Raw genomic sequence first — 24,696 nt, 5'->3', positions numbered from 1 at the left:
AAAAATCACGAAATTTAAAATTTTTAACCCTATAATAGGGTGCTCTCAGGGACTCTCAGTCGCTGCAAATCTGGCCTGCAAATTTCTCCAGAGGCCCATTTTCGAGAGACCGCTTTTATGGTTTTTCAAAATAGGAATTTGAAAAAAGTTTGAAATTACCAACCCTGTAATTGGGTGCAGTCGAGTACACTAAAAGTTTGCAGATATTTTTTATGCTGAAGCAACTTTTATGCTCTTATATCTGTTTGAAGCACCGAAGGTGCGGTACATGCTAGTTGTTACATAATTCTGATCTAATTTGTTATTCTGACGTAATTTCGGCTTTAAGATATGGTTTGTTGAATATCCGCTGTAAATTTGCCTGCTCCGTTTTGTATTGTTTTTTTTTTACCGTTAGCATGTCTTGTAAACGGGAACTAGTCTTTTTCCATAAACAACTTTTCTACCATCTGAAAGACATTGAGCTATTTTATTATATAAATTTTCTTTTACATTCTTGCAGAAGCTCATAAGTGCAGGGGTAAAGCGATTGGTTGAGATCGACAGGCTTTGTTGTTTTGCCTCTATGTAAGTTTTAATTAGTCAATGATGATTTTTTTTCTGGAAAAAGTCTTAAAATTTGTTCACGCTCAAAGATTGATTTTTCGCTGTTTCAGTTTCGATTTTTTTGAAGCTTAATTCATTTTCTAAAGTTCAGGTCGTGATCAAACTCTACTATTTAACTGCAAATGTGTAAAGGTCTTAAAAACCTGACTAACTTCTAATTTCGACAATTGATTTCAATTTTCATTTTTCCCAGCGGAATAAAAGCTTTAACTATTGATCCAATTTTCTCAAATTAGGTGAATTTTATTAAAAAGTTTCAATAATAAATTGATCTTGGAATTCAAAGAACTTGAAAACGACATATTTTGAGCATTTTTGCGTTTTCATACTGATTCTACTCTTAATTGTTTTTCGTTTGATTGTAGATTTCGATTGTAGCCTGGTTTCTGTAACTTCTGTTTACTTTTGCGAAAGCAAGTGTCTTAATCGGAAACTGTTTTTTTTTCATTAAACAACTTTTCATGCAAGTCTATCAGAAATTGAGCTGGCTTTGTTATGGAAGATCAATCATTTTTGTGCGTTTGCCCCATTAGTGTAGGGGTAAATATGCATTTTTGCGAATCATTTCAAGCTTGAATATCAAATTGAAATGTTATAAATTAATCGTTTTTTTTTCTTGTCCTTACATAATATATATTTTTTGTGTGTTGGTCGAAATTCATTTCGCTAGGGGCTTATAGTATTGAACAAAATTTTGAATTCAGTTTTCTATGAAATTGACTAAACAAAGTAATTTATGTGGTATTTTTTCATTTGGTGTTTTCTGTCTTGCAAGTTTTTATCCATTCATGATTGTAAAGCTTAAAAAATTTCTTTGAACAAATTGGTTGGGGCTTATGTTAGTTCTCTTTTAAAACTTTACGGGTCAAAATTTGTTATTTTACTTGTTCGGCGCATCGGGGGTCTACCCAAGTATTTTCGGCTTAGTGACCTCTTGGTAAACTTAGTCTCAATGCGCCTTCAACGCTAGTAATTAGATTGTGTTTCACGACCTATTTTTCAAATTGAACTACAAAAGTTTGAAAATCGCTTGAAGAAACGTGTGTAGTTGACATCTTTTCTCAATTTTCTCAATCAGTGGTGGCCATGCTATACTTTTGTTGTATCGCTTCGATTGTTTTAAATGTTATAATGCAAATAAATTGGACATAACGTTCCATGGTTTGGTTTTTTTTCAGGTAACACAATAGTATGATATAGGACAGGGGCATTGCTTTCAGAGCCAGCATGTCAACTCGTATGTTCGAGCGAGAGAGCTCTCTCTGTTTCAATTCAGTCGATTTCGAGCGGGAGGGCTTTGATGCCGACTCCTTCGTGTCCAACCATGGCCGACTGATGGACCTGGACTCTCTACTGGGAGACCTCAGGAGCTACCACAACAAGATCAAACAGAGTCTGATTGAGGTCATCAATTGTGACTATGAACACTTTGTGGGTCTGTCCAAGACATTAAGTGGACTGCAACCAGTGATTGAGAGAGTGGATTCTCCATTGGTCAGTGGCACTCAAAGCTGCAGAAAGTGAGGGCTGAAGTTGCCCAGGTTTGTGTTACTCCCCAAGTGACTGGATCTCAACGTTGGATTAAATTTGCGTACAGTTTTTTAAGCTTTTACTGTAGTTGAACAAGAAGTTTCTCAAAAGATTTATTTATTATATTAATGGAATTGAGATGGAATAATAATAATTGAATAATCTGATCGAGGGCAGCTTGTATATTTTTGCAAAAATGGAAAATGAAGTTGTGATTCAAAGCGTTATCATTGTCCGCATAATTTTGTTGCCTTCTTTGCCTAAAGATATTATCGCTTACGGGGTTTTGATCAAGACCCGAATTTTCTAATTCTGAAGATCTATAACGCATACTTGGGTTTGACCAAGGAGATCCGACGTTAGTAATTCTGATGATTTATAACGCTTGTGTGAAAGAAATTTATAATCCCAGTAAGTCGAAATTTCACTCAAAAAGCTTGAGTAGCTTTTAATCAATTATAAAAACTTTAGTTGGGAGACAAAGCAGAGAGAGTGATAGAAGAGAAGAGGCGTTTGAGTAGTCGCAAGGAACAACTGATGGCACTCAAGGCAGTCTACACAATCCTCGCATTCCTAGAACACAGTCTGTTCGATCGGGAGTCTGGTCAGGGTCGATCTCTTTCCCTCGAGGACATGGGAACCCTAAAGCGGCTGTCACTCCAGCTCAGCAGTCTTCACTCGAAGGTAATTTTGAACCATTCAGAAACTCTATAATTGAATGAAAAATGTTACCAGAAATTTAATTCAGTGATTTTTATTCTAGTTACTATACTCCCACTTATACTCCCACAGGTTGTTCAGTCAACATTTTTACAAAGGCAAAGGCGTTTCAATTTTGTTTCTGTTTTACATTAATATCTGTCAGCTTTTGATTATAAAACTTGCGAGCTTAGTGTATTAATATGAACCTACTTTTTTTCAATCTAACGAGCAAAGAAAAGTGCTCAATTTGTGGCTTGTTTGCTATAATCACGATCTGTAGCATTGGAAATTTCATAGCATCTATTTTCTGCGTTATGTGTGGTTAGTTTTGTCGATGGATAAGCTTCCAGGCCGAGTGGGAAGGATGTGAGACTCATAAGTGCTAGGTCGCAGGATCGAATACGAGACTTGCGCGAATTTTTACTAACTGAAGTTTATTTCTACTTTTTCTTATTTCGTGTTTAGAGCTGCTTTTTTGTCGTGTTCTCGCTAGTGTTTGCGAAGCGCAGCCTCGCCTCTGTGTATAATAATGGTTCAACTTACGAGAGCAAGTGACTTGAAATCGGGAACAAAACTTCTTTTCCCGTTAACAACTGTGCTTACACTTTTTGCCTACATGCTCAAAGCTGACATCCGCAATTTCTTAAAAATTCTAATAAAATTACCCTAAGTTTATATGGGGTTGTAATTAATATTTCTAATATAATGAGTGAAAAATGTTGATTTTTTTTCTGATTTGTGGTTTTCGTCCTAATTTTTGTCGAGCTTAGACTTAAAAATCAAAACTTCTAAACCTGTTTTCCCGATACTGGGACATTTTTTGAATTTATTAAAATGTCGTTTGATTCACGCCTGAAAGGGCAGGGCTATACTATGATATATCACTCGACTCTTTCCGATGATTATTTGTGGTACCTGACTTTATGTGGAAAGCAAAGAAAAAAGAAAAAAACTAAAACACCCGAATACAAAGTTCCTCACCATTGTCAATGATCGGAACGAAACAACTAAATCTTGGTTTTTGGTCTATCGTCTGAGCTGCTCGCTTGAAAATTTAAAGTTTCGAAACATGTTTTTCAAGCAATGAAGCTAAAACCTTGGAAGTTTCATCGTTTCAATTGAGTGCTTAATTTTTGTGAATCAATGCGAGCCCTAAAAATCTGCCTAAAATATTCCATCATTTGAATTGCTTGCCCAATGAATATTTACCGAATGGGTACAAGATTTGACCTAAAACTGAATTGTTTTAGAGTTTTATCGGTCATGCTAAAAAACCATTTTCGAATAATTTCACAATCAACTTGAAAAGTTTCAGTTTTTCATCGCTTGAATTGAGTTCTCGAAAACTTAAGGTTTGCGCACAACGTTTTAATGTTTTTTGGACACCTTTTCAATACCGGTTTCTCAAACCAACCCTCGGCCTCTTTTAAATCGTCGTAAAATTGTATCCGAAGCTGATGTCAAGGCTGGCCAGCAACCAACTATACCGATATACGAAAACGAGAATCAGAACTTGTGATTGACTGTATAATTTGGTTGCCAGGTGGCGGCATGTGACCCTGAGACTCTGAGCGAGACTGTGGAGGAGAGAGTGCGACAAGTGGAGCAGCACCTGCTCAGCCAGCTGGGATCCTGTCTGCAGATGAGTGTGGCCTCACAGGACCACCAAGCACTGCTCTCCCTTCTCCAGATCTATTGCACCATCGAGCGCATGAACTGTGCATACCAGGTACTGACATGCTTACTAGGCATAGGTTCTACAGGAGTCAGTGCCCGTAGTTGAGCTGATATAATAAACACCGAATAAGGAATTCGGCTGCTTAAATAGAAATCATAACTCAAACGCAAATGAAATGCCAACTTGTATTTTACGTAGCATACTCGTCTCTGAATGCATTTTTTTCCAGTGATTTATATTGCACACTTTAGTCACCCAAGCAGAATGTATAAAACAGAAGAAACTACCAAAGCTAGACTATTCAACTCGTTTATACTGATGGGCATTGAATTTCGGTGTGTTATATGCATATCTGTTGTTGTAGGTATACAGGAGTAAGTTTGTGCATCCCTATCTGAAGGACAAACTAGTGATGTCTGCAGGCCACGTGGACACCAACTCTCTCCATTCTCTCTTCCAACACATTCTCGACTTCTTCCCCCAAAAAGCACTATTTCTTGCTACTGCACTCAACAAGTCAGCCCAGTTATCGTCAATTTCTCGTCCAGGAAGCGAAACTACGGTAGAGACTTATAACTTCGTTATATATATAAGCTATGACATGACGGGTCAGATAGATCTGTGGTTCAATTATAAAGGTGCATCGAGGTCTAATAACAAAATGGTTATTTAAGTTGATACATGATAAAATTGAATATCTATCTATTATATATTTGAATGCGGGCTTCACTATCTCGCCATGCTTAAGCGTTTTCAACGTATTCTTTTTGCATGTTTAACAAAAGAATTTTTGCACGTTTAAGCTTTATCGTATATTGCAATGGTTAAGGTTTTTTCAATTTTCCAGTTTATTTTCAGTGTTTATTTCATCAAGTTTGAAGTTAGCAAACCAATAGTGGGATATTGTCAGGGTTTTCCCAGGTTTTGCGATTCTGGCCTCCATATATGAATAAATAAATCCTTTTAGTTAATGAGATATGGCAATTTTCTAGAAGATTTAATTTAAAAAATACTACATTTTTGAAACTCTCACCCTGTAGTTGGGTGCTGTCAGGGCACCGTGAGGGATTGCGAATCTTGCCTCCAAATCTCACTTCTCCTTGTAGTTTTTGAGATATGACGTTTTTTATGATTTTTTCATAAATTTTCAAAAAAACTTCGATTTTAGAAAATTCAAAAATTTTGTTAAAATCTTAACCCTGTTGTTGGAAGCTGTGAGGTACTCTTAGGGGTTGCGAATCTTGCCTATGATTATGACTGCTCAGATCTTTGTAGTTTTCGAGATATGACATTTTTAGGATTTTTTCCGAGAACTTAGATATAGAAATAGAAAAATTTTTCGAGAACTTAGATTTGAAAATTTCACAAAATTTGAAGTTCTCATCTCTACAGTGAGGTTATCTCAGGGTACTTTAAGGAGTTGCGAATTTTACCTCCAACTATGACAGCTAAAAACCTTATAGTTTTCCAGATATGACAATTTGTGATTTTTTAAAAACATTTCAGAAAACTTGAATTTAATTTTTTCTGAAAATTGTAAGCCTGTAGTAGGGTCTGTCAGAATAGTCTGTCTCAGGATCTCAGGAGTTGTGATTTTCGCGTCCAAATATGACAGCTCAAAATCTTTTAGTTTTCCAGATATGACGGTTTGTGATTTTTTCAAAAAAATTTCAGGAAACTTAAATTTAATTTTCTCTGAAAATTTTTTTGTTCCCAAGTCTGTAGTAGGGTCTATCAGAGTAGTTTCAGGTTCTCAGGAGTTGCGAGTTTCGCCTCCAAATATGATAGCTCAAAACCTCTTAGTTTTCAGATATGACGTTTTGTGATTTTTTCAAAAAAAATTCCGAAAATTAAATCAAACCTCTTCATTCAAATTTTGAAATTCCTATCCTAGCCTGTAGTTGGGGACTGTCAGAGTAATCTCAGGGGTGGCAAATCTGGCTTCCATTTACGAATGCCCAAGTTTTTTCAGCTTACGAGATACGACGATTTTTGTGATTTTTCAGAAATTTTCAGAAAACTCAAATTGCAAAACAATTCTCAAAATTCAAATTACCAACCCTGTAGTTGTGTGCTGTCAGAGTACTGTCAAGGATTGCGTATATTGCCTTCAAATAAGACTGCTCAAATCGTGGTAGTTTTTGAGGTGTGACTTTTTTCTGGTTTTCAAAAAACATCTTTTTTTAGAAAACCTAAGTTTGAAGTTTCTCAAAATTTGAATTTCCCAGCGTTGTAGTGGGGTACTATAGGATTACTCGCAGGAGTTGCAAATCTTGCGTCCAAATGCGACTGCTCAAGTGCTTTTACTTTCTATGATGCGGAGTTTCTTGGTTCATTTTGAGTTTTTTTCAAAGAACTTATATAAAACTTCACAAAATTTTATGGTTTTTCAAAATTTGTATTTGAAAACTTGAATATAAAACATTGCAAAATTTGCTGTTTTGAACCCTGTAATTTGGTGCTGTCAGAGTACACTCAAATGATGCAGATCTTTTTTTTCGATACATGCGGCTTTAATGAGTTGTTAAAATTTCGAAGCACCAGAGGTGCGTTACACGCTAGTTACATTTTATTACACTTGCGAAGCAATGTGTTAAGTACGAACTTTCTGTTTTTTTTTTCCAATTTAAGTCGCAAATATTGTTGCGACTTTTGTTGCGACTAAGATGCAATCATTGTTGCTACTGAAAGCAACAATTTTTGCTGCGGCGAATTTGCTGCATCGAATTGGCAATAAGGTATTTTGATATTTTGTTGCACCTTTGATATTTAGTTGCACCTTTTTATTGATACCATGTGCTTTGACACTCGAATAGTTATAAGTTTACTCAGTTGATGCATTTTTAATTCATCAAGTAAACCGAGGAAAGCTATTTTTCTAAACAACATAAACGATAACAAGACTGCTCGTATCAGGACGAAGCCCTTAATGTTCCGACTGCCTTTTAAGGTTTTATGGAGCAGTAATAACACTAAAAAATTAAATGTAATATAATAAAATGAAATTTCTTTTTTCTAAAAATTGAAATTTTTTATGAAAATCATCCCCCCACACGCCATATAATGTAGAAAAGGACAGATTTCGCTCCTTGTAACACATCAGTTATGGCAAATAAGCTTCTTTCAACCAATTTGGAACGATTTTAAGACGGATTAACTCTCTGCTTGCCCATTAATAGCGCGAAATATCTCGCGCGTTAATTGTCCCAAATTGGCTATCTTTAAACCCCATAACTTTACGAAAAATGATCACAGGTGAAATATCTTTTCAAATTTGAGCTCAGGACAACAATACTTTTTGAATGATATATAAAACGCTCCGTCAAAAATGGCTAGTGAAAAAATCGAAATTTGTCTGGAGAAAAAAGTCGAAGCAATAATCTAACTGTCAGTCAATAGGTCATAAAATCTAGCTTAAACATCCAGTCATTAGGGCAATATAAATCTAGCTCAAAATTTTGAAGAATACGACCAAATATTGCATCGAAGTTGAAAACTATATTTTCCAGAATACTAATTTTTCTATAACAAGCACAAATTATAGCTAAAATATGGCCAGAATCTCTGAAAATACCTGAAAACTTGGGAAAAAAACCTTTCAAGGTTTTCCAGATACTAAATAATTGAATGTACATTATTGTAACAGCGGCCTTTTCTTTGCATATAGTTATCAATCTACCAACTTAAGGACATATATATTTATACATACATACATATATATGGTAAATTTGTAATTAAGTCTAAAAACCAACAAATTCAGACAAGTTTTCCTCGACAGCTTTTGAGATTGTTTTTGAGACATTCAGTCTATTTTCGAGCAAGATTCAGTCTATTTTGAGATTCAGTCTATTTTTGACATTCAGTCGAATTTCGAGCGAATAACGCGATCGAGTAACATTCTTTAAAAAAAGGACATTCAGGCTTACAAATTTTATACTTGGAAAACTTCCTTTAGCGCTTCCTTGGGCATAGAGGTTTTTCACACAATGGCGAAACTGCGCGTTGCAAATACTAGCGAGAACACGACGAAATAAGCTCTATAAAGTGCGATAGAAAAACTTAAAAAAAGCGTCGAATTAGTAAAAATTAGGCTATGTCTCGGATCGAAAGTCAGAACAATAAAATCTTGATTTCACAAATTTTCTAACTCAATATATATATCGCAATTTTTTGAAATGCATAATTTCTACATAATGTGGCTTTATGATTTGCGTTTTTTTACATGCAGAATTCTATCTTTTTGTATTTGATGCTATTTCTGCATGGCAGTTTATAAGCATATGTAGCTGCATTATTGGTGGCTAGTTTTTGGGGATTTTAAGCATCCGTGGCTGAATGGTTAGTGCGTGAGACTCAAATTTGCTAGTTGGCAGACTTTGGCTAATTTGCTGCATCGAATTGGCAATTTATTAGCATATGCAGCTGCGCTATTATTGGCTAGTTTTTGGGGATTTTAAGCATTCGTGGCTGAATGGTTAGTGCGTGAGACTCAAATTTGCTAGTTCGCAGATTTTTGCTAATTTGCTGCATCGAATTGGCAATTTATTAGCATATGCAGCTGCGCTATTATTGGCTAGTTTTTGGGGATTTTAAGCATCTGTGGCTGAGTGGTAAGTGCGTGAGACTCAATTTTGCTAGGACGCAGATTCTGATCCGACACTTTGCCGAGTTTTTGCTAATTCGAGGCTTATTTATACTTATGTCACTTGATAGAGCTGCTTTTTGGTCGTGTCCTCGCAAGTGTTTATCCTTCCAAAGTAGTTATTCTTCGCTGTATTTTGATTGAAAGAAATTGGGAGCTTAAATACTGTCAAAATTTAACATCAAATGTGGAAGTTTCAATTCAAGATGAAAAGAGTGCTAATTCGATACAGGGCGTGGGAATGGGAAGGAGGTTCCAGTACGAGGTGGAGGCTGTGTTTGCAGAGGCAGTGGATCTTCTGCTGAAGAACTGTGGTCAGCTGTTCATGCCTGTCAACTGGAGACAGTTCGCAATGTGCTACAAACAGTGCATGCTGTTCCTCAACCAATTCGGTGAGCCGAAATACGTTTGTTTTTGTTTGAGAAGTTTTGCCAGCTTCATGTTTTAGTTACGGTTTTGACGATTTCTTACTGCTGAGCACTACTATGTTATTGAGTAATCTTGTCCATAAAACCACGGTACTATGCTCAATTGAAACCTTGGTTCTAAATCGACTTAAATTTTTATTTCTTTGGAACCTTATGGGTGAGTTTTGTTTTGTTTTGTTTTGTTTTGTTTTGTTTTGTTTTAAGTGAAATGGCACATAGTTACGTTGTTTTTAGAAGAACAAGTTCTGCACAGTGAGGAGCAAGTGAATTTGCTTCGGAGGAGTGACAAGTACAGACGCCTATGCGATAAGTGGAGTCTACCAGTCTACTTCCAGCTTGTGTTCCAGGAAGTAGTGTCCAAAGTCGAACATGCCATGTCTGCCCAATGTAGATACCTACTATGGTGAGAAAAAAGCGATGAATTTGTTACTCTACGTAAGTATCAAAAAAATTAAAGCATAATAGCAAAAAAGAAGTTGTGAAAAGCTAATATATGTTTCATCGAATTTTAACTTCTTAAATTTAACTCAACAAAATTATAGGCCGCGCATAAATAGATTACATACACTATGCATGCAACAAGGTTGCATTATCTAGGAGTCCCCATGAACATCATGAGCTTTCTCTTTTTTAGCGAAGAAAAAGTCAATGATGGAGATAACAATGGAATGAGTCTGGAAGTGTCGCGAGAAGTAGTTAAGTGTGTCCAATTGTGCTGGGGAGAGGAGGCCTATGTAAACACTTTATGTCACAAGTTTTTGAAACTCACCCTCCAAATCTGTCTTAGATACATTCAGTGGGTGCAACAAGCCACGCCTAATTACACTCCTCCTCAGTTTCAAAGTAGCCATCAGCAGAATCAGAATAGTGCGAACACAGCCACAGATACAAATGTTTCTGTAATGCAGCCTTCAGAACTGTCATCCAATAATGTCAACAATAATTTCACTACATCTATATCAAATTCAAAACAGGCAGACACTAATTCGAAGGTTAGGACGGTAGAAACCTTGGATAAACTGGTCATGTGCCTTATCTCAGATGTGACTGCTTTTCTGGCCGTAATGCAGACGCTTTTTGACCTGCGCATTTACAGAGAACTGAAACAATGCAAAGTTAACAGGGCGTCTGGCGATCCTTTTGCTAGTATCAGGACACAACTGAAAAAGGAGCTGGACGTTCTGGTCCAGAAGGCTGTTCAATCCATTGCGTCGCAATTGAAGGATAAAATGCGCCCGATAGGGGAAACACCGCGACTTTATCGCAAGACTAACAGAGCACCGCCTGAAAAAGAGTCTGGTTATGCTAAGAGCGTCATGTCGCATTTAGAGACGGTCTTCGAGGAGCAACTGTCTCGAGTTGGCCCAGATTGTTGCCGAGATATGTTGCATGAAGTGGCCGACCAGCTGTGCGAAGAAATGAGACGGCAAGTGGAAGAAATCTGCTCAAGTGTCGAGAAGATAGAACATAGTCTGAAGAAGATTAGAAGCTCTAGGAATCTTAAGAGTTCCAAAGACTTAAGCAGCTTAGCATCCTCTTCAAACCTGGCGAGCGGGGAAGCAACGGGGGATTCTGCTGTTTTTCTGAGCGACTCAGAAAAGATATACCTTCAACTTTATATAGATGTGCAATTCATAATAAATCGGCTGAGCTCACTTGGCAAAATGTGTGCGACTGATTTTCAAGAGAGACCATCATGTGTTGCCTTGGTTAAACAGATCGAGTTCGCGGCTCCTCAAAAACTAAAATCAAACTTGACCCGAACGAAAGAAGAGCTTTAATTATATCCGATGTACATATCTTGCAATTTTACGAAATTATGTATATATTCCCACTATTCATGGTCTGTGGGATCAATTCAATTGAGCTATTGGTAAATTCGTTTTCCTTTGCTAATCATGCGAATGTAGAAGCTGTAATTTTGACAATGTGAAGTGTTTTCAAATTAATTAAGAACCAATTATATTGCCGCCTATCGTAATTGAAATTCAAAATTAAGAAAAAATGGCATAGTTGACAGTTGCCTGAGTATTCACATCAGATAGGTTGTTATGATTCACCTAGAATCGCCTTGGAGTAATTTTTTGCTTAGCAATCTGTTGAGACTTCAATGATTCGTGTTCATTGTCTGCTGGTGAAGTAACAGGTCTCAACCCAAGAAAAATAATTACAAATGCATCCTATTAAGCAGGTGAACAACAGTGATTATCTGCAAAGAGCTATTGGTCCTTTCTCTCCTGAATAAAGTCTTACAATACGGAAGGGACAAATAAGCGAGAAGCTCTGCTCTTTACAGATAACCTCTGTTCTGTGCCTGCTTGATAATATGCATAAAGTAATTTAATAAAGTGCAATTGTTGCCTTACCTGCAGACAATGAACACGGATCATGAATGGCCTCGAACTATTCTGGCCTGAACTGAGTGGCGGAAACTTGAGCCAGTTAACCATCATAACAGCACTTCTCTGTGATAACAGACACCTCTAAGCAGTGGGGGGGGAGGGGTGTCAGCAACTTACCGTCTGGAATACCGGCAGCAACTTGACCTGGCGGCGGCAGCAACTTACCGTCTGGAATACTGATCCTCTACTCTTCCTTTTTGTAAAAGGGAGTGGTGTGACATCGCTGTGGGAAGGCACGAAGATAGCCCTTGCAACTCGTTTCCAGGGTCCCCTATAGCAGCTCAAGCAGTGAAAGTCTCCAATTATGTAACCAGGTCTCACATAGATTCAGCGAAAGAGCGAGATCACGTATCGAGTCGCCTATATGACGTGTAAACTTCATAACGAGATAAACAAATGACGTGTGGCGTAGGAAAGACTTCCCATTAACACGCGCACCACATCATTTATTATAAAGACTTGGTGAACGTAATGAAAACTCTTATTTAGGTCGCGATGATTTTTTGTTCAAGAAAGGTCTTGAAACTTGTTCAGGCTCAAATTTGATTTTTAGCGGTTAGACGTATGATTTATGATTAAGTTCAATTCGTTTCCTTTGTTAAAGGGAAGGCAGACTCCACTATAGAGAAGCAAAACTTTAAAAATCAAGAAAAATGTTATATAATTCTAATTTCGAAATGGGAGATGAATTATTATATTTCCCAGCTGAATAAAAGCTTTATCTATTGATCCAGGGTTCTCAAATTGGGTTTATTTTATCAAAAAAATTTATCTCAAGTAGATCATTGATTGTTCTAGAAATTCAAAGCGCTCAAGGGCAATCAATGTTCTTTGAAAATCGAAAAGTGAGATAGGTTCAATTAATCAAGATGGTCATGTTTTTATAGGCCAATACTGGTATTATTTTACCAGTTTCTCAAACTAACTTGAATAAATTGTTGCCCAGCATTAGTGCTAGGTTTCAGTATCTCTGAACTGATGTTATTCTATTTGGTAACTCAAAATAATGTGTTTTATCCGCTTTATTGGTGGTGGTTGCTTGGAGAGAGGTCAATTTTTGTGATGCAAAACCCGTGGACGGCATTTCAGTGTAGTTATGCGTCTGTTACTTCGCTCCAGCTCATTTTTCAAAAAACATCGTAGTTTATTTTTTCTAACAGGAAAGGTTTACTGCAGCCAGTTATAACTCAAGGATAGTTAAACTATTGAATGACATGCCGCGAAAGTTGAGTTAATTAACGCAAATGACATTTAAAGTTTTTAAGAATATAATTTTTTCACAACTGCAATATTTCATTAGAAACTTTTGTTTTGCATGCTAGTCATGTGTAAGTAATCAAGAAATTGAAAAATTGTTTTTTACAGTTTTTTTACTGCGCACCTATGATTGAAATTAAGTGTTTTTTTTCCTTTTGTGCATCTCGAATGGTTTAATTAATTGTACCTAAAAGCCAAAGTTATGCTTCCAAACATAATTATTGATGAAATATTCTGGGCTATATGATTAGAGCGGAAACATAAATTTAGCATCAATTATTTAGTCTAGCATTTTAAAATTTTATTCTTTCAATTGTTTTTACTTGTTTGCTAAAAGTAACTTTGTCTCTATTTGTTTATCTCAGCTGATTTATTCAAGAAGTTTTTATCAATTACTGTTTTCTCAGAACAGGTAATTTTGCAACCGGTTATAACATAATCGAGCTCACTATCGCAGAGGTTAACGGCAAGTTAGTCCACTATTTCAAAAAAGGCACGTTTTACGAAGCTAATTTTTTCTGCATAGCAACTGACATCTGGAACCCAAATCTAAAAAGACGTTAAACACGCGATCAATATTTCAGGCTTGAAGCTTGTTAGTCAATCTATTTTTTTGGAACATCTGCCTTCTTGTTAAAAGGAAGGCGGACTCAAGTATCGAGATGCAAAACTGTAAAAGTCAAGAAAAAAGTTATATAATTCTAATTTCGAAGTGGGAGATGAATTATTATTTTTTCCAGCTGAATAAAAGCTTCATCTAAATATCCAGGATTCTCAAATTGGGTTTATTTTATCGAAAAATTCATCTCAAGTAGATCATTAATTGTTCTAGAAATTCAAAGCGCTTAAGGGCAATCAATTTTCTTTGAAAATCGAAAAGTGAGATAGGTTCAATTAATCAAGATGGTCATGTTTTTATAGGCCAATACTGGTATTATTTTGTCAGTTTCTCAAACTAACTTGAATAAATTGTTGCCCAGCTTTAGTGCTAAGTTTCAGTATCTGTGAACTGATGTTATTCTATTTGGTAACTCAAAAGCATGTGTTTTATCCGCTTTGTTGGCGGTGGTTGCTTGGAGAGAGGTCAATTTTTGTGATGTAAAACCCGTGGACGGCATTTCATTCTAAGTGTAGTTATGCGTCTTTTACTTCGATCCAGCTCATTTTACAAAAAACATCGTAGTTTAATTTTTCTAACAGGGAACGTTTACTGCAGCCATTTATAGCTCAAGGATAATTAAACTATTCAATGACATGCCGCGAAACTTGAGATAATTAACGCAAATTACATTTAAAGTTTTTAAGAATATAATTTTTTCACAACTGCAATATTTCATTAGAAACTTTTGTTTTGCATGCTAGTCCTGTGTAAGTAGTCAAGAAATTGAAAAATAGTTTTTTACAGTTACTGCGCACTTATAAAGTTAAAATTAAGTGTTTTTTTTCCACTTGTGCATCTCGAATGGATTAATTAATTGTACATAAAAGCCAAAGTTATGCTTCCAAACATAATTATTGATGAAATATTCTCGGCTATATGATTAGAGCCGAAACATAAATTTAGCATCAATGATTTAGTCTAGCATTTTAAAATTTTATTCTATCAATTGTTTTTGCTTGTTTGCTAAAAGTAGCTTTGTCTCTATTTGTTTATCTCAGCTGATTTATTCAAGAAGTTTTTATCAATTACTGTTTTCTCAGAACAGGTAATTTTGCAACCGGTTATAACATAATCGAGCTCACTATCGCAGAGGTTAACGGCAAGTTGGTCCAGTATTTATGATTAAGTTCAATTCGTTTCCTTTGTTAAAAGGAAGGCAGACTCTACTATAGAGAAGCAAAACTTTAAAAATCAAGAAAAATGTTTTTTAATTCTAATTTCGAAATGGGAGATGAATTATTATATTTTCCAGCTGAATAAAAGCTTCATCTAATGATCCAGGATTCTCAAATTGGGTTTATTTTATCAAAAAATTCATCTCAAGTAGATCATTAACTGTTCTAGAAATTCAAAGCGCTTAAGGGGGCAATCAATGTTCTTTAAAATTCGAATAGTTAGATAGGTTCAATAAATCAAGATGGTCAGGTTTTTATAGGCCAATACTGGTGTTATTTTACCAGTTTATGAAACTAACTTGAATAAATTAGTGCCCAGCATTGGTGCTAGGTTTCAGTATCTGTGAACTGATGTTTTTTTATTTGGTAACTCAAAGTCATGTGTTTTATCCGCTTTGTTGGTGGTGGTTGCTTAGAGAGAGTTCAATTTTTGTGATGGAAAACACGTGGACGGCCTTTCATTCTAAGTGCTAAGTGTAGTTATGCGTCCTTTACTTCGCTCCAACTCATTTTACAAAAAACATCCTAGTTTTTTTTCTAACAGGAAACGTTTACTGCAGCCAGTTCTAGCTCAAGGATAGTTAAACAATTCAATGACATGCCGCGAAACTTGAGATAATTAACGCAAATGACATTTAAAATTATTAAGATTATAATTTTTTCACAACTGCGATTTTTCATTAGAAATTTTTGTTTTGTTTTGCATGCTAGTCTTGTGTACGTATTCAAGAAATTGAAAAATTGTTTTTTACAGTTACTGCGCACCTATGATTGAAATTAAGTGTTTTTTCCTTTTGTGCATCTCGAATGGTTTAATTAATTGTACCTAAAAGCCAAAGTTATGCTTTCAAACATAATTATTGATGAAACATTCTCGGCTATATGATTAGAGCCGAAACATAAATTTAGCATCAATTATTTAGTCTATCATTTTAAAATTTTATTCTATCAATTGTTTTTTCTTGTTTGCTAAAAGTAGCTTTGTCTCTATTTGTTTATTTGTTTATCTCAACTGGTTTATTCAAAAAGTTTTTATCAATTACTGTTTTCTCAGAACAGCTAATATTGCAACCGGTTATAACATAATCGAGCTCACTATCGCAGAGGTCAACGGCAAATTAGTCCACTATTTCAAAAAAGGCACCTTTTGCGAAGCTAATTTTTTCTGCATAGAAACTGACATCTTGAACCCAAATCTGAAAAGACGTTAAACACGCGATCAATATTTCAGGCTTGAAGCTTGTAAGTCAATCTATTTTATTTGAAACTTCTGCCCTCTTGTTAAAAGGAAGGCGGACTCTAGTATCAAGAAGCAAAACTGTAAAAATCAAGAAAAATGTTATACAATTCTAATTTCGAAATGGGAGATGAATTATTATATTTTCCAGCTGAATAAAAGCTTTATTTATTGATCCAGGGTTCTCGAATTGGGTTTATTTTATCAAAAAATTCATCTCAAGTAGATCATTAATTGTTCTAGAAATTCAAAGCGCTTAAGGGCAATCAATTTTCTTTGAAAATCGAAAAGTGAGATAGGTTCAATTAATCAAAATGGTCATGTTCTATAGGCCAATACTGGTTTTATTTTATCAGTTTCTCAAACTAATTTGAATAAATTGTTGCCCAGCTTTAGTGCTAGGTTTCAGTATCTGTGAATTGATGTTTTTCTATTTGGTATTTCAAAATCAGGTGTTTTATCCGCTTTGTTGGCGGTGTTTGCTTGGAGAGAGGTCAATTTTTGTGTTGTAAAACCCGTGGACGGCATTTCATTCTAAGTGTAATTATGCGTCTTTTACTTCGCTCCAGCTCATTTTACAAAAAACATCGTAGTTTATTTTTTCTAACAGGAAACGTTTACTGCAGCCAGTTCTAGCTCAAGGATAGTTAAACTATTCAATGACATGCTGCGAAACTTGAGATAATTAAAGCAAATGACATTTAAAATTGTTAAGAATATAATTTTTTTACAACTGCAATATTTCATTAGAAATTTTTGTTTTGCGTGCTAGTCCTGTGTAAGTAATCAAGAAATTGAAAATTTGTTTTTTACAAATACTGCGCACCTATAAAGTTGAAATTAATTGTTTTTTTTTCCACTTGTGCATCTCGAATGGATTAAATAATTGTTTATAAAAGCCAAAGTTATGCTTCCAAACATAATTAATGATGAAATATTCTCGGCTATATGATTAGAGCGGAAATTTAGCATCAATTATTTAGTCTAGCATTTTAAAATTTTATCCTATCAATTGTTTTTGCTTGTTTGCTAAAAGTAGCTTCGTCTCTATTTGTTTCTCTCAGTTGATTTATTCAAAAGTTTTATCAATTACTGTTTTCTCAGAACAGGTTATATTGCAACCGGTAATATTATAATCGAGCTCACTATCGCAGAGTTTAACGGTAAGTTAGTCCACTATTTCAAAAAAGGCACGTTTTACGAAGCTTATTTTTTCTGCATAGACACTGACATCTTTAACCCAAATCTGAAAAGACGTTTAACACGCGATCAATATTTCAGGCTTGATGCTTGTAAGTCAATCTATTTTACTTGAAACATCCAAAATTGAAAAACGACTCGATATGTTTTTTATTAACTTGCTTCTTCTTTTGACTTTTTTCTTAGTGTCTGTGGGCTATGTTTTATGACGGACAACTGTGAAAAGCAAATCTTTGTGCTAAGATATTGACGCTTAAGCTCAAGTCTAAACAGATATTGATTTTGCGACCACTTTTGGGTTTGGAACTTTGAAATTTGATAGACTTTGTTTTGATCGGTTAAACTACGCTCGTAATTATGCATTTATTTACAACGCTCAATGCGTAAGCATCTTAAACTAACTTTTTGTGGTTTCAAGTTTATTAAAGTTTTAGTTTGCTTTGTAAAATTATGCGCAACTTTATGCTTTTTTTAACGCTCAATGCGTAAGCATCTTGCATTTACTGTTTGTTTGATCTCAAAAGTATGCTAGCTGATTTTCTACACGTTAGCCTAGTATTTCGGCCTGTTTGAGAGTAGCGAATCCAAATTCCAAAGAGTTAAACAATTTTTGAAACAAAATAGAATTCAACTGTCTAATTGGTCTCATTGATTTTTCTCTTAGCCTCAAACTGTAAATTTAGTTCTAATTAATTTTGAAATAAACTATTACTTAAAAGACAATTTGAAGATTATCCTTGATAAAACAAAATTTACATGCGTACAGAACATTGAAAATGATGATGAAGGGCAGTAAATTTTTCCAAAAATAGCCTTACTATCATAGTATTAGGTCCCTCCTGTTCCTTTATTTTTAAAAATTCTATAATAGTTGTAGATAGATCATTACCTTTGCGACGAACAATAACTAAAGTCAGAGCCTTATTAGTTTTGATTCGACTGATATACAAATTTTTTCAAATTTATAGAATAAAAATTGTAGACCGAGACTGAATGTATTAAAAAAAATCGTTTCTCCATCCAATTTAAAGCAAAAAAAATTAAAACGCTGCTACTTTAGCTGGAATTTTTTTTAGCTCAGAAAGATTAGGTTCTCAAGGATCGAATAGGTTTTTTTTAGCACTGACAACTTTTTAAATTATTCTAAAATCAACGAAACAATATTACTCTTGCAGTTGGGTACTAGAGTTGTTTCCCGTTGAATTATTAAAAGAAAAACTACGATCAATTGGTTCATTTTAGGTGAAATTAATTTCAGGCAAAACTATTTTTTCAATTGAATATCTTGAATCTTTGTTAAATTGTTTCGGATTCGTGGTTTTCGTCTTAGGCCAGTACCTTTCAGTCGGTCCATTTTCTGCTGGTCCATTTTTTTTTAAAAAAAAATCTATTTTTAGTATCTGGTACATTTTTTAAGGATTTACTTTACAATTCATGTGTTTTATTTTGAATTAAACTTTTTCACTGTAAATTTTTATTTCTTATTGGCTTAGTAAACATAGATTTTGTAGTTTTGAGGGCAAAATATAATCTTATATTTTGTGTGTTTCAAAGTGGATGGGTGGTAATTTTTTTAAAATTTAAGGCTCAAATTTTTCTGACAGTTTTGTTTTCGGCTCACCAGGGCTCGACCCAAATTTGGTAACCCTGTTGTCGCCCTGTTGTTGTTTCCCAATTCTTTTTAACGCTGTTTATGAGCACCATTCAAACGAAACAAAGTTTTCGCAGGTGTATTTTTTTCTCTTTTTTGGGTTAGTTTTTCTAGTTAATTTTTTAGTTAATTTTTTTCTGTTCACTATCTTGTACCGCGTTGTTTGTAAAGTGTTGCGAAACTCCGCTTAGCTTCTGTGTTGATCAAAAAAAGTTTTTTGTGATAACAATTATCTTAAACACAATAAACAATAAATTCGTTTCCAAGCAGGGAACAGACTCAATTCTACTTTACATAACTCAAAAAAATAATTCAAAAATCCCATCATGAAAGAACACCAAAAAAGCCAGTTAGCTGCCTATGAAGCTAGTGGTGTCTTCATAAGCAAACAACAAAGAATACAGTTAACTTCCGATTACCAAAAAAATTCATCAAAAACTCGTTATCACAAATCGTAAGATCCCGTAAAGGATGCAGAACTGAAATTAGTTGCTTATTTTGACAATTCAAGAAGTCCTCATTTTCTTTTGCGTGAGCATAGAAATGATCAAATAATGAACGAACCCTATTTTAAAAATTTTCCTTGCTATCGCTCGTCATTTTTTCTGTGTTTCGTAACCTGAATTTACGTTAATTATTTGCGAATGCGTCAAGAATTTCTTGATTGGTGTTTATTTCATTGATCATGAAGCATGGGTGCCGTCTCCTTATGATTTTATTCACTAGCTTCAATAGTTCATGTATATGCAATTCCCTGATGTAACCAAAAAAAAACTTGTCTTTTAGTTTGTAAAATCGTCTGTTTTTCTACCAATTGAAGCAAATTTGGAGTATCAACTTTTGTTGTTTCTCTAACTAATTTAGTTTCAGGAGCAGTTCCACTTATCAGTACAGCATACTGATGTATTGGTTAAATACAAGTTTTGTAAATGATTAGAAGTTGGTTTTGAGTAAATATTTGCCACAGGCGGTATATAATGGACGCATTTCGAGATGCTCTTTTTGAAGTTTTTTGAATATGCAGCTTGAAATTCAGCTTATCATTCAAATAGAGGCCAAGATATTTTGAGGACGTTTCAAAAACTGGATTAATCGTTTGGGTTGATTTTGATCCAAATTCTATATTTATTGTTTTTTCTTGAATAAGAGTTTATTTGTTTTTAATCAACCTAGTTTCAACACTTTCTATATCTTTTGCTTTCGCCTCTTTTTCCCATATTTTTGTAGAAACTAGGCTGCAATTATCAGCATAAATTGTTACTTTTGAGTTCATCCAAACCTTTGGCAGATTGTTTATGTATATTAGAAAAAGAAGGGGCCCCAAAACTGACTCTTGTGGAACTCCATAGGCGACAGATTTTGAACTAGATACCATGTTCTCTGCTACTACACGTTGATATCAATTTTTCCGGGTTTCCCATTTATTCATAAGCTGTACATTTTTTTAATCAGAATTCCATGGACAACAGTGTCAAAAGGTTTTGATGGATCGAGCAATGTACAAGTCATTGAAATCTTTGTTGCTTAAAAAATGTCTAATACATTCAGCTTATTCAGTCGTTGCTTCACCTGTATCTCGTTTACTACAAAAATCAAACAATTCGTCAGCTAGGATTTCATATTTCTGCAAAAAAAATCAATTATCTGGTTAAACATAACTTTCTCAGAATTTTTTGCCAGTTGGAATTAACTTTATTGGTCTTTGTTTGGTCTTAAAGTTGTTTAACTCTATATGTGGTCCCCTTTTTTGATATGGTTGAGTTTTTCCACTTATGTATTGGGCTGCGTAAAGCTGCATTTTAACTATTTCTCACACGCACCAAATATGGCATGACATAAACTAAATTTCGGATTTTTTTTTTCAAAATAACTGTGATCTGAATTGACCTTCAGTGCAATTTAAACATCAATCGCAAGATGTTTTTTAATGATTTAATTTCGCTACAAATTGTCCAACTAAAGCAAATTATGATCAAAAATAATTGACGTTGAATGAGGTGCAAAGCAGAGAAAAAGCCAAGAATTAGTTCTCAACGTGTTTAAAATGAATGATCATTTATCAAAACACTGATCACTAATCACAGAGTCAGGGATAACTGCGCAATTTCAACGTAGAGAATGTTTCTGTTATTCTTCAAAAGTTTGGCTGAATAAGATATTTTCTATGATAAATTTATTTAAAAAGAGCTCTCTGATATATTTTGTGCTGTTAAGCATCTCCTAAGCAATTAATATAAAAGATGAAATCTATGATACAGTGCTGATATAAATTAACCGGACAAAACGCGTTAAACTTGAAATTTAAAACCCGTTTTTCTCAAATTGGGTTGAGTTTAGGTGAAAACTTATGAAGACAAAAGTTTCTTAAAATTTTAGCAGGATTCATATGGTGTAAATTGTTTTACGAATTTCGGGCCCAAAATCTTACCCCAAAAATGGGTCGTTTTGGTTTTTCTTAGTTAATCAAAAATTACGCCAAAAAACACCCAATCGATCACAGACATAATTATATTAAAGTGAGCTCCTTACGTAGCCCAACAAACTTTAAGAAGTATATATTCTCCAAAAAAGTGTGCAAATCGTTTAAAAATTGTTTTTAAATAAATAGTTGATATTTTTTATAGTTAAAAACGACTTTTTTTGCCTATCAAAAAATAAATTAACTTATACAATGTTTTGGAGAATATACCTTTCTTAAAGTTTGTTGAGCTACGTAATGAGCTCACTTTAATATAATTATGTCTGTGATCGACTGGGTATTTTTTGGCGTAATTTTTGATTAACTGAGAAAAGCGACCCATTATTGGGGTAAAATTTTGGGCCCGAATTTCGTAAAACAAATTACACCATAGGAATCCTGCTAAAATTTTAAGAAACTTTTGTCTTCATAAGTTTTCACCTAAACTCAACCCAATTTGAGAAAAACGCGTTTCAAATTTGAAGTTTAGCTCGTTTTGTCCTGTTAATTTAAATCAGCAATGTATAATTTGTGCTTTTAAGCAACCACCTCGGTACTCATATTTATCTATGAGAGCAGGGGCGGATTTAGGGGGGGGAACGGGGGGGGGGGGGGCGGACGCCCCCCCCCCCTCAGGGATTCGAACCCCTGCCAACCCAAAGGGTCCCCCTTTGATACTTTTTAAGAAATCCATTTTTGGCCAACCGACCCTAAAATTTTTCTAAAGGCGCCTTCGGCGCCAATATATACTAATTTTGAGGGGGAGCGCGCGCCAAAAAAACGCGTTTTTTTTTGTCAAAATTTTCCAAAAAGTGCCCAAAAACGGCTTTTTTGACCTGTTTTTTCAAAAAATTGCCTGCGGCGCAGAAAATTTGACCACAACAGGGTCTTTTTACTGCTTTGGGAAAGCTCGGAAAATCAATCTGATCGACTTAAAAAAAAAAAAAGGTCGTCAAAATTTTCGAAAATTTTTTGAAAATCCGCCCCCCCTCGAGAAAATCCTAGATCCGCCCCTGTATGAGAGCCTATGGCGAAAAAAGATTTCATCAAACTTTTGAATTATGAAGGTCACGCAATTTTTTGAAACCTTAACCAAATAAACTAATGTGCTTGTCAAAATTCAAAACTGCTTCAAGAAAGGTCTGCTTAAAATGTTATGTAATTTACATCACGGTTGTCTGACCATAAACTATATTGAACCTTAAGCTAAGAAACTAAAATGGGCGAGTAGAGAAAGCATTCAGTGAGAAGATAGATAAAGAGTTAAACAAGTTATCTTGAGTTATTAGAACACATTAATAGGTTGAGCTTTTCGTATATATGGAGGCAGGGGGAAGGAGGCGACTCCCCCTCCCTAAGTTCTGGTTGTTAAATGTTTTGATATTTTTGTTTATACCATACCTTCAGTGGTGTGCGGAGGGAGGGGCGATTCCCAAATTCTGGGCGCCAAAGAACGATATTTTTGGTCAAAACCACAAAGTGCGCAAAAACCGCATTTTATTCAAAAGAAATTCTGCGGAGTAGACAATCTTGCAAAATAGAGTAACTCTGGGGGTTTTTGGCAGAGTTCGAAGCAGCTGACCTATTAAAAAAGTAGACATAATTTTTTGAAAACTGCCCCGCCAATAAATCTTGCGTCCACTACAGTGCACCTTAGCAATTGTTTCTATTAGTCTGAAATTTAGACGATTTGCAGACATTCAAGTAATTATTACCAATAGTAGAGGCACTTAGCATATTGGCAAGGCGATCATTTAGAGAACGTCAGATAGAGTGTTCAATCCCCTGCCATGAAATTGTGTGAGGACGAGCTCTCATTTCACCTCTAATAAAACTTCACCTTAAGGAAATAAGAAAAACGGACTATGCTTAGACAGGTTAGTTAACCTTTCATAGATCCTCTGCGATTCGCAGAAACCTCAATTATTATATTTCCACTTTTTTGCCTATTATAGCTCTCGTCTAATATGGCTGCACTCTAACTACGAAATTGGAAGCGGCAGTAACAAATAGAAGTTAATTTCAGGTTCGGAAAGGAGTTTTGAATTTTAGTTTTTCCAGCGAATTTGCTGAATTTATGATGTTTTTTAAAAAAATTTGTTAGTTGGCAAAATTTTAAAGCGAAAAGGACGTTTTTTCTGCTTTTTTTAGTTCAGTGAATTCTGTTTTTCTGAATATATGTTGGCTACATTTTGTCTTGTAATATGTTTTCCTTTTTGTGAACCAAGCGCTCTAACGCGCCGCTAACTTGAGACAAATGAACAATATATTCAATTTATTAAAAGTGTAGATTTTGATATAATCACTAATTGCGGCAATTGTACTGGGTTAAACAACTATTGATGTTTTTCTTTAGTTTTGCTCCGAATCAAAACAAAAATAGCCGGTTGATGTAAAAGTATAGTATAATAATTTTTATAATTTCCTTATTGTATATCAAGAGCTTCAACGCCCCTTTTTTATGACATTTAAACAACATCGTCAATTCATTGAAATTGGAGATTTTGGTATGATCACAAATTGCGACAATTGTACTGGGTTAATTAACTACTGATGATTTTCGGCGTTTCAGCCACAAAAGAAAACAAAAAAGCCCGTTTCTGTAAAAATAGCGCAGTAAGTTCCATCAAAAGTGATATCAAAAAAACCGAAATTGACAAAAAAAAAGATTTTAGAAATATCGAACAGAAATTTTGCAGTTTTATGTTTGAATTTCCTGTTGCCCTCCAACTAAGAAAATGTAAAAGGCAGTAACAAATATTGAGTTTAAAGTGGATTTATATTTTAAAGTAAGTCTAAAGTGGAATTAATTTTAAGTTTAAAGTGGGTTTTGTATTTTAGTTTTTCCAGCGTATTTGATGAATTAATGTGATATTTTTTAAACCTGTAAGTTGGAAAATTTCAACAGCTATTAGGCCTACTTATCTGCTTTTTTAGTGCAGAGAATTCTGTTTTTCTGAGATTTTGTTGGCTATGTTTCGTCTGCCAATATGTTTTTCTCTTTCCTTACCAAGCGATTCAACGCGCCTTTATTTTGAGACAACTGAACGATATCGTAAGTTTGTTCAA

The 24,696-nt window shown here is 34.7% G+C and overlaps 1 protein-coding gene across 1 annotated transcript; it reads left to right on the top strand.

Moving 5' to 3' along the window:
* The first annotated feature begins 1,788 nt into the window (after positions 1 to 1,788).
* On the top strand, positions 1,789 to 11,553 carry LOC134839068 (conserved oligomeric Golgi complex subunit 2-like). Its single transcript, XM_063854483.1, has 8 exons — positions 1,789 to 2,126; positions 2,485 to 2,494; positions 2,608 to 2,820; positions 4,382 to 4,567; positions 4,881 to 5,078; positions 9,391 to 9,550; positions 9,821 to 9,989; positions 10,221 to 11,553. Exons 1-8 carry the CDS (start codon positions 1,834 to 1,836, stop codon positions 11,365 to 11,367), a joined length of 2,376 nt encoding a protein of 791 aa, XP_063710553.1. The 5' UTR covers positions 1,789 to 1,833; the 3' UTR covers positions 11,368 to 11,553.
* Positions 11,554 to 24,696: the final 13,143 nt, after the last annotated feature.

The sequence above is a fragment of the Symsagittifera roscoffensis genome, chromosome 1, assembly GCF_963678635.1.
Source record: "Symsagittifera roscoffensis chromosome 1, txSymRosc1.1, whole genome shotgun sequence".
NCBI classification, from domain to species: domain Eukaryota; kingdom Metazoa; phylum Xenacoelomorpha; order Acoela; family Convolutidae; genus Symsagittifera; species Symsagittifera roscoffensis.
This window is presented reverse-complemented; position numbering and strand designations above follow the sequence as displayed.

Excerpts from the sequence above, each read along its gene's own strand:
- LOC134839068 (XM_063854483.1), top strand. The coding sequence starts at position 1,834 with ATGTCAACTCGTATGTTCGAGCGAGAGAGCTCTCTCTGTTTCAATTCA. Across the intron at positions 5,079-9,390 it reads GTCCAGGAAGCGAAACTACG|GGCGTGGGAATGGGAAGGAG; the intron begins GTAGAGACTTAT and ends AATTCGATACAG. Across the intron at positions 9,551-9,820 it reads GCTGTTCCTCAACCAATTCG|AAGAACAAGTTCTGCACAGT; the intron begins GTGAGCCGAAAT and ends CGTTGTTTTTAG.